Source organism: Oncorhynchus mykiss, chromosome 15, assembly GCF_057628025.1.
Source record: "Oncorhynchus mykiss isolate SJ-2025 chromosome 15, ASM5762802v1, whole genome shotgun sequence".
NCBI lineage: Eukaryota > Metazoa > Chordata > Actinopteri > Salmoniformes > Salmonidae > Oncorhynchus > Oncorhynchus mykiss.
Genome location: NC_143036.1, coordinates 6,503,604 through 6,512,704, shown reverse-complemented (window position 1 = coordinate 6,512,704; position 9,101 = coordinate 6,503,604). Strand labels below are relative to the sequence as shown.

The following is a 9,101-nucleotide window of genomic DNA, read 5'->3' as shown; positions in this document are numbered from 1 at the left end:
GAAAACCGATGCTTTTAAACAGTTAAACACAGATACACAAGAGACACGAAACAGACAGTCGGTAAAAGCACAGTCAGCCATGAAAGACCGAAATAGGATGGATTTAGAGGTAGCACGATAAACATTGTATGCCGATAAATTAACACGTTTAAATGAACACAAGTCCGGGGATGCATGTATAAATGAAAAACTTGTAAACGGCATTTTTAAATAATAATACAAGCCGATTTTAATGCTGAACTATAAGAAAGTGTGCTCAACGAACGTTAATACATCTTTTATGTAACATTTCGTTAAAATCTTGCATTATTACATTGATCAACACCAATAATTAACCAAATAACACAAACAACAAAAGATTTTAGACATTAAAAAAACGTCTTCTCATTACATCAAAACAGATTCGGAAAAATAAATACATTTAACAAAAAAAAAGTTATGTACAGTGTGTCATACAATACAGTAAAGTGGTGATATTAAATATATTTCCAATGGTTATTATCTTTTTTTTTTTAAATGTTTTTGGAAGTGTCCTAGCAACGATTTGAGCTCTAATCGAAATTTATTCGGCACATTCTAGAATGCACACATTCTAATTCTATGGAATGGTTTTTAGTTCCAGGGTCGATATTCTGGGTTCAGAACCGTCAGTCCTGTGTACGAGATGTTCTCCTCCGTCAGTCTTTGCGTCCTGCAGTCCTTGGTGACTGAAAGCATCGTTGTTGTATCCTCCAACGATCCGTTTATTGAGATGGTAGTGGTTTCTGAGAGGGGTCTTTCTGTCAATAATGAAGAGATAATATTTTACAATGAAAATCCATATTAGGCAATTTAATCAACACATAAGTACAGTCCTATAGTTCTGTATTTATCCTGCATTTTGGTTTTGCATTCAAGATATAGGCCTATACCTTGGTACAAACGTGTCCTATTCCTTCAGTAGGCTATTTAGTGACAATCAAATCTTACTTGTGTGACTCTTCATGTGGTTATTGAGTTCTGTCGCTTCTTGAAAGGTGCTTCTACACACGTCGCACGGGTAGGGTTTATCCTTGGCGTGGGTGCGCCGGACGTGGCTGTCGTGAGCCGCGTGCGAGGCGAAGGCTTTCCCGCAGTGTTTACACTTGAAAGGCCGCTCTCCGGAGTGCTGGCGGATGTGCGTGCGCAGGATGCTGGAGGCAGTAAAGGCCTAGAGTCGAGAACATAGAAGTTTGAGTGAAACTCCTGGAACTGGAGAATACGCACTCAGTAGTTCTGATAATATTTAGGTAACTGACTTTTTCTACTTTTAACAACGCGACAGATTGTTCATGGCAATTAAATACAACTGTACCCAGGCCTGATATTTGAGTCAATTCGATTTCAAAACAGGCTACCTTATAATGTGGAGATTTTTAAAACACTAGCAAGTAGATAACATTGTTAACAACAGGGTTTTGGGATTAAACAACATTATTTAAGTAGTCTCGGCCTACAGAAAAACCGAAGAGGAGGATCTCTACAAACAACAAAGAAAACGTCTGTTCCTTTGAGAGCCGTAAATTCAGAGTGTAATCTCGGGGAGAGGGAGGAACAATAGGGTGGGTGTACATCTGGCGCTAATCACCATGGAAGTGTCTCGGTGGAGCGTGCCTGCAGGCTGCACGACGAGACCATAACGAGGAGGCTCACGCCAAAATGCACCATTTAAAATGAGGGGGAAGATTCTAAAATGGTGAGCTCGAACTCCATCGGGGTCTGACCTCACACGCCCACCGAGGATTGTACACACACTCTTCCATGCTTACCTTGCTACAGTACACACACACACACACACACTCTCTCTCTCTCTCTCTCTCTCTTCTATGCTTACCTTGTTACAGTACACACACTTGTAAGGGCGCTCTCCAGAGTGCACGCGCATGTGTTTGTTGAGACTGGAAGACTGAGAGAAACTCTTCCCACACACTGAGCACTAGGAAGTAAGAGAGGATAGAAATTAAGGACGAGGATTTTTATTTATTTTTTAAATCTAAATATGGAGGGGGGGGGGATAAGGAAAGACTACAGTACCCTTCACTTATAGATTATCATCATCTTTTGACACACAAAGAACATTTAAAAAAACAAAGATGGTGAGAAACAAAGACCAAGATGTGCAGGAGAGGTAAAAAATGAGAAAAAAAGAAAGATAACTTAGGGGCTTCTAAAATGTAAGAGAAAAGTACTCTTCCTTCAGAAAGTATTCAGACCCCTTGACTTATTCCAAATTGTATTGTATTACAGCCTGAATTCAAAATCAATTAAGTTAATGTTTTTCTCTCTCACCCATCTACACACAATACCCCATAATGACAAATTGAAAACATGTTTTTCTTCCAAATTTATTGAAATTTAAATAAAGAAATATCTCATTTACATAAGTATTCACACCCCTGAGTCAATACTTTGTAGATGTACCTTCGGCGGTGATTACAGCTTTGAGTCGTCTTGGATATGTCTGTATCAGCTTTGAGTCGTCTTGGATATGTCTGTATCAGCTTTGAGTCGTCTTGGATATGTCTGTATCAGCTTTGAGTCGTCTTGGATGTGTCTGTATCAGCTTTGAGTCCTCTTGGATTTGTCTGTATCAGCTTTGAGTCCTCTTGAATATGTCTGTATCAGCTTTGAGTCCTCTTGAATATGTCTGTAACAGCTTTGAGTCCTCTTGGTTGTGTCTGTAACAGCTTTGCACATCTGTATTTGAGGATTCTTCCTCCCATTCTTCCTTGCAGATTTTCTCAAGCTCTGTTAAATTAAATGGAGAGCGATGGCGAAAAGAAATCTTCAAGTCTTTCCATAGATTTTCAATGGGATTCCAGTCTAGACTTTTGCTGCAGCCATTCAAGGACTGTAACATTGTTTGCGCTGAAGCCATTCCAGGGTTGCTTTGGCCCGTATGATTGGGGGTTGGAACATAAATCTTCGCCCCAGTCTAATGTTCTCGTTAAGGATTTGCTCTATTCATGGTTCCCTCCATCCTCACCAGTCTCCCAGTCCCTGCTGCTGAAAAGCATCCCCATAGCATGATGCTACCACCACCATGCTTCACGGTAGGGAGGGTGTTAGACGGGTGATGAGCTGTGCCTGGTTTTCTCCAGATAAAAGTGCTTTCCATTCAGGCCAAAAGAGTTACATTTTTGTCTCATTATACCACAGAATCTTTTGCCTTATGATGTGGCTTTTTCCAAACTCCAGGCGTGCAGTCATGTGCCTGTTTCTCAGGAGTGGCTTCCGTCTGGCCGCTCTCTCATCAAGCCCAGATTGGTGCAGCGTCGTAGAGACTGTTGTCCTTCTGGCAGGTTCTCCCATCTCAGCCACGGGAACTCTGTAGTTCTGTCAGAGTGGTCATTGGGTTCTTTGTCACCTCCCTGACCAAGGTCCTTCTTGCCCGGTTGCTCAGTCTGGTCGGACTGCCAGCTCTAGGCAGTCTGGGTAGTTGCATATTTGTTCCATTTCCCAATGATGCTCTTGGAAACTTTCAACACTCTAGAAATTGTTTTGTACCCTTCCCCCAGATACAGTGGGGAGAACAAGTATTTGATACACTGCCGATTTTGCAGGTGTTCCTACTTACAAAGCATGTAGAGGTCTGTCATTTTTATCATAGGTACACTTCAACTGTGAGAGACGGAATCTAAAACAAAAATCCAGAAAATCACATTGTATGATTTTTAAGTAATTAATTTTCATTTTATTGCATGACATAAGTATTTGATACATCAGAAAAGCAGAACTTAATATTTGGTACAGAAACCTTTGTTTGCAATTACAAAGATCATACGTGTCCTGTAGTTCTTGACCAGGTTTGCACACACTGCAGCAGGGACTTTGGCCCACTCCTCCATACAGACCTTCTCCAGATCCTTCAGGTTTCGGGGCTGTCACTGGGCAATACAGACTTTCAGCTCCCTCCAAAGATTTTCTATTGGGTTCAGGTCTGGAGACTGGCTAGGCCACTCCAGGACCTTGAGATGCTTCTTACGGAGCCACTCCTTAGTTGCCCTGGCTGTGTGTTTTGGGTTGTTTTCATGCCCAGCCACGACCCATGTTCAATGCTCTTACTGAGGGAAGGAGGTTGTTGGCCAAGATCTCGCGATACATGGCCCCATCCATCCTCCCCTCAATACGGTGCAGTCGTCCTGTCCCCTGTCCCCTGCCGTGTAGTTCTGGGCTGATCCCTCACCTTCCTCATGATCCTTGATATCCCACGAGGTGAGATCTTGCATGGAGCCCCAGACCGAGGGTGATTGACCGTCATCTTGAACTTCTTCCATTTTCTAATAATTGCGCCAACAGTTGTTGCCTTCTCACCAAGCTGCTTGCCTATTGTCCTGTAGCCCATCCCAGCCTTGTGCAGGTCTACAATTTTATCCCTGATGTCCTTACACAGCTCTCTGGTCTTGGCCATTGTGGAGAGGTTGGAGTCTGTTTGATTGAGTGTGTGGACAGGTGTCTTTAATGCAGGTATACAGGTAACAAGTTCAAACAGGTGCAGTTAATACAGGTAATGAGTGGAGAACAGGAGGGCTTCTTAAAGAAACACTAACAGGTCTGTGAGAGCCGGAATTCTTACTGGTTGGTAGGTGATCAAATACTTATGTCATGCAATAAAATGCAAATTAATTACTTAAATTAAATGTTCGCTGTTGCAATTTTTGTTTTAGATTCCGTGTCTCACTGTTGAAGTGTGCCTATGATAAAAAAAAATTACAGACCCCTACATGCTTTGTAAGTAGGAAAACCTGCAAAATCGGCAGTGTATCAAATACTTGTTTCTCCCCACTGTATATGCCTCGTCACAATTCTATCTCAGAGATCAACGGACACTTCCTTGGGCTTCATGGTATAGTTCCTGCCCTGACATGCACTGTCAACTGTAGGACCTTATATAGACAGGTATGTTTCTAAATCATGTCCAAACAATTTAAATTGGCCACAGGTGGACTCCATCCAATCATGTTGTAGTGACATCTCAAAGATGATCGAAGGAAATTGGATGCACCTGAGCTCAATTTGTCGTGTCATAGCAAAGGAGTGTGAATACCTATGTACATGGAAACGATGTATTTCTGTACTTCAATGCTTTACAAAAAAAATGTTTTTGAAAGTGTGTGTCCACTTTGTCATTATTATTGTGTGTAGATGAGTGAGAAAAAAAAAACAAGTTAATTGATTTCCATTTTTGAATTCAGGCTGTAACACAACAAATTGTGTAATAAGTCAAAGGGACCGTGTACCTTGTGTGGTCTGTGTTTCTCGTGAACGTGCAGTATATGGATCCTCAATCGGTCTCTCTTCTCAAACGACCTGCTGCAGAGGTTGCACGGGAACTTCCGGTCGCCCTGGTCCACGCAGCGCGTGTACTTCAGATGCTTGTCTCTGTAGTATCGATAGGCGAACACTTTCCCACACCGATCACACTTAAAACCCTCTCCAGAATCTGAAAGAGGAAAACGTCAGGGAACGCCTTGGTAAATTGCAGTGGCGTCGTTGTTACTAGAAATAAACACGTTCGATACACTTATAGAATAGAATTAAGCAAAATCCTACCCATGGTATATGGTCTGATATACCACGGCTGTCAGCCAATCAGCATTCAGGGGTCGAACCACCCAGTTTATAACAGAGAATATAATGAGCCCAGTAGAGTATATGTGCATATATTAAACATGCAAATAGGTATGCACGAATAACGGGTCATATATGCCACCCACAAATGAAGTTCCCACTGGAAAAAAAAAGAAATAATGATACTCTATATGAACTGTCCTTACCTTCAAGTGGAAGCATGGTATTCCCCTCCTCCAGCGAGTCCTTCAGAGTGAGAGGAATCCCCAGGAACTGAACATAGCAGTCCCCGTACCAGACCAGCAGCTCCTGGCCCGGCTGGACCTCCTTACAGGCCTCGTAGAAGATCTGTCCCTTACTCTGTACCGCGATCAGGTTCTGCTCTTCTGGGAAGCGTGCGCACTTCACCAGGGACATCCAGTTACCGGACGAGCCCCGGCCGTCGACAAAGTGACTCAACCCGCCGTTCTTGAACACCTGGATCAGCGGACAGGGAGAACATGTTAGAACAAAAACATTTGTTCCCTATAGAACAAAAAAGGGTTCTAATCGCTTGCTTCCTATATGGAACACCTATATAGAACCCTTTCATCACAGGGTTCTTAGATCAGAACCCCAAGGGGTGGTTCATCACGGAACCAAAATTGTTTTTATATGGAACCCTTCATGGTGCCATTTATGAATTACGGCTACTACTAATACATTTGAATATTTATAGCCAATAATATAATATAACAAACAATTAAATAATGAACACCTGAATAGTTTTTAGATGTTGTTGTCATTATATACCAACATAGTTTGGAAATATGTACTGGTGGACCGGGAGGTATTTGTTCGTTTGAATGATGGCCCATGTCAATCTTGGCATCAACTCTGGCTGACATCTCTATGGACCAGTACGGTATGGCTTGTTGTTGCCTTATCGGTAGGCTTTTTGCAAGTTCAATCACTGTCCTCTTGTATGTTTATGCTGGAATGGCAATTACATTTTGAATTGACCAAAGGGTTTTTATTTAGAACCCTAATTTTTTGTTTTTAAATCTAAGAGTGTATACATTCATTAGATACATGATTTCCTCTAGCTAGCATTTAGTTAGCAACAGCGTGTTTGTATGAACCTCGCCGTTTGCCACAGCGACCTCGGCTCTCCCCCTGTCGGACGTCGTCAGCTAGTCGTTTTTCTAACCTGGCGAAATCATAGCGGCAGCATCATTAATATGGATATAAATGTCAATGCAAAACGGCTGAAACCAAATGAAAAGGGAGCTAGTTAGCTGACATTTCACAAGCGCGATGTGACTGTGTTAGCTTTCTGTTCGCTGTTGTCTGCTCAAATTCACATTACACTCTTGGCAGGGATATAACTCTCAAGGTCCTATATAGGCCTGAACCTTTGTTAGTAAATGGCTCTTTCATTTCGTCCAAAGAAGCAACATGTTCGATATAGAACTCCAAAAATCACTTATTTTCATGGCACAGAAGTTGACGTGGCTACAAATTGTTTAAACTGCACGTTGTAGCTATTAGGCCCACATTTACTGGTTAATGGTTAATGGACAACATAAATGGACAACATAAAACACCAAAGTTTAAAAAAATAAAAACGTTTTATCTAACGATAAATAAAACACACACACAAAATAAAACATCATATAATAACTGACCTCCCACATCAGCGTGTTGTCGTCATATGTTTTGATCTCGCTGGTATTGACCAGTTTCCCCTGAAATGGGCCGAACCGGGTTCCCTTTGTGATGGCGCTCTTCTCTGCGTAAACTCCGTAGTGGGACAAACTGCCGTAACTTGTCTGGTGGATAGATAACCCTGTAAGTCACATTTAAAAACACGTTAAACTTAACACCCTTGACAGACAGACAGACAGACAGACAGAGAGATATTACCTTCTGGAAGTCCAAGCGCCTCAGTTTCCAAGGTGAGTTGTTCGCTGTTGCAAACTGTTGAAGAGAATGTTGCTGGTAAATGTTGCTGGTGAATGATGCTGGTCATCAATGGTGAACATTACAAATCGAACACAGACGACTGACAATATGAGCTGGTTTCTCAGACCTAGATTAACCCTCCTGGAATTTACAGTTTGGTTTCATGATATAGGTAAACCATAATGTCCCCGTTAGAAATAGAAATACATACTTATTGCCTACTGATTAATTATCTAGCCCCAAGTGGTTGTTGCATCATTTTTTATATTTAACTAGGCAAGTCAGTTAAGAATACGTTCTTAACAGCCTACCGGGGAACTGCCTTGTTCAGGGGCAGAACGACAGATGTTTGTTTACCTTGTCAGCTCGGGGATTCGATCCAGCAACCTTTCGTTTACTGGTCTAAGCACTAGGCTACCTGCCGCCCCGCATCTAACAATGTTAACTTCTTCTTAACATACTTTTGGACAGCTGAAGCAAGTACACACGTTTTCCTTTAAGGAAATTAACCTTTGATATAGCTGTATCTGTCTACCTGAGTTCCCAAGCAGGGCTACTCCGGAGATGGCTTGACCGGAATTCTGCACCTGGCTCCGGGAACATCCATACAGGACCATGAAAAGGTCGTCCTCGCTGAAACTATAAGTGCGCGTTTTCTCCGGTGAAAGTTCGGTTCCCCTGAGGTGGAATAAACTTTCTTTAGACGGTGAGGGAGCGGAGGACCTCTTGCTCGAGACGGGACTACTGAAGTCTGATAGGCCTACAGATAACGGTCCGATGGCGTGCTCGGTCACCACCGCTGCCAGCTCCTCGTGCTTGGAGTAAATCGTGTGTCCTACTCCCGGCATCATCCGGTTGAAGTACGGGATGTGCGATACGTTGAAGATCTGCTCGTGAAGAACGTTAACGGCGGTGGCTTGGTGGCCGCCGTTGCCGAAGAACGAGGGTGTTCCGGTGGTGAAGTTGAACGGCATGACTGCTTGGGTGTCGGTGACTAGCCGTCCCAGAGACTTGAGCGGGTGGAGGGGATGCTGAGAGCTCCTGAAGATGTTCATGTAGTGGTGGGCTCCGGGCAGCGGGGCAGCGTAGTAACCCGAACCCCGGACAGGCCTGCCTTTGAGGGGGTCGGAGTGGAACGGCTTGTCCTTCACGGCGGGGATGCTGGACAGGGACATCACAGCAGGCGGGGAGGCAGAGCCAATCTGTGATGATTTGAATAGGAATAGTCGACGTTGTAGCTATTCGGCCTGGAGAGAGATAGAGGTGGAGAGATTTTAGCTTTATTTCCAGCAATTACCTTAAAACTTAAATTGAGAAAAATATTTATCTCTCAAGTTTATTTTCTAGATCATTATTTGAAGATTAATAAACCGATTTCATATAGGAAACAATAATTAAATCAATTAGTCTACAATAATGGAATTTGGTAACGAACTAATAATGCATGCTTTTTAAAGGCCTATATCCGCTCAAAATACATTTAAAGAGAATACAATTCATTGTTGGTTAGTTATTTTTAAAAAACGTCATCAATATATTTCTGTCAAATCACAGGATTACTGAACGAA

At 42.6% G+C, this 9,101-nt stretch overlaps 1 protein-coding gene across 1 annotated transcript; it reads right to left on the bottom strand.

The window, feature by feature from the left end:
• Nucleotides 1–203: 203 nt before the first annotated feature.
• Nucleotides 204–8,830, bottom strand: LOC110490819 (PR domain zinc finger protein 14-like). The gene is made up of 8 exons (XM_021564268.3): nucleotides 8,069–8,830; nucleotides 7,495–7,548; nucleotides 7,257–7,417; nucleotides 5,796–6,066; nucleotides 5,259–5,461; nucleotides 1,853–1,954; nucleotides 970–1,189; nucleotides 204–779 (listed from the first exon to the last, which is right to left on the bottom strand). Exons 1-8 carry the CDS (start codon nucleotides 8,706–8,708, stop codon nucleotides 613–615), a joined length of 1,818 nt encoding a protein of 605 aa, XP_021419943.3. The 5' UTR covers nucleotides 8,709–8,830; the 3' UTR covers nucleotides 204–612.
• Between the last annotated feature and the right edge of the window lie 271 nt (nucleotides 8,831–9,101).

Excerpts from the sequence above, each read along its gene's own strand:
- LOC110490819 (XM_021564268.3), bottom strand. The coding sequence starts at position 8,708 with ATGTCCCTGTCCAGCATCCCCGCCGTGAAGGACAAGCCGTTCCACTCC. Across the intron at positions 5,462-5,795 it reads TACCATGCTTCCACTTGAAG|ATTCTGGAGAGGGTTTTAAG; the intron begins GTAAGGACAGTT and ends TTCCTCTTTCAG. Across the intron at positions 780-969 it reads CCACATGAAGAGTCACACAA|AAAGACCCCTCTCAGAAACC; the intron begins GTAAGATTTGAT and ends CATTATTGACAG.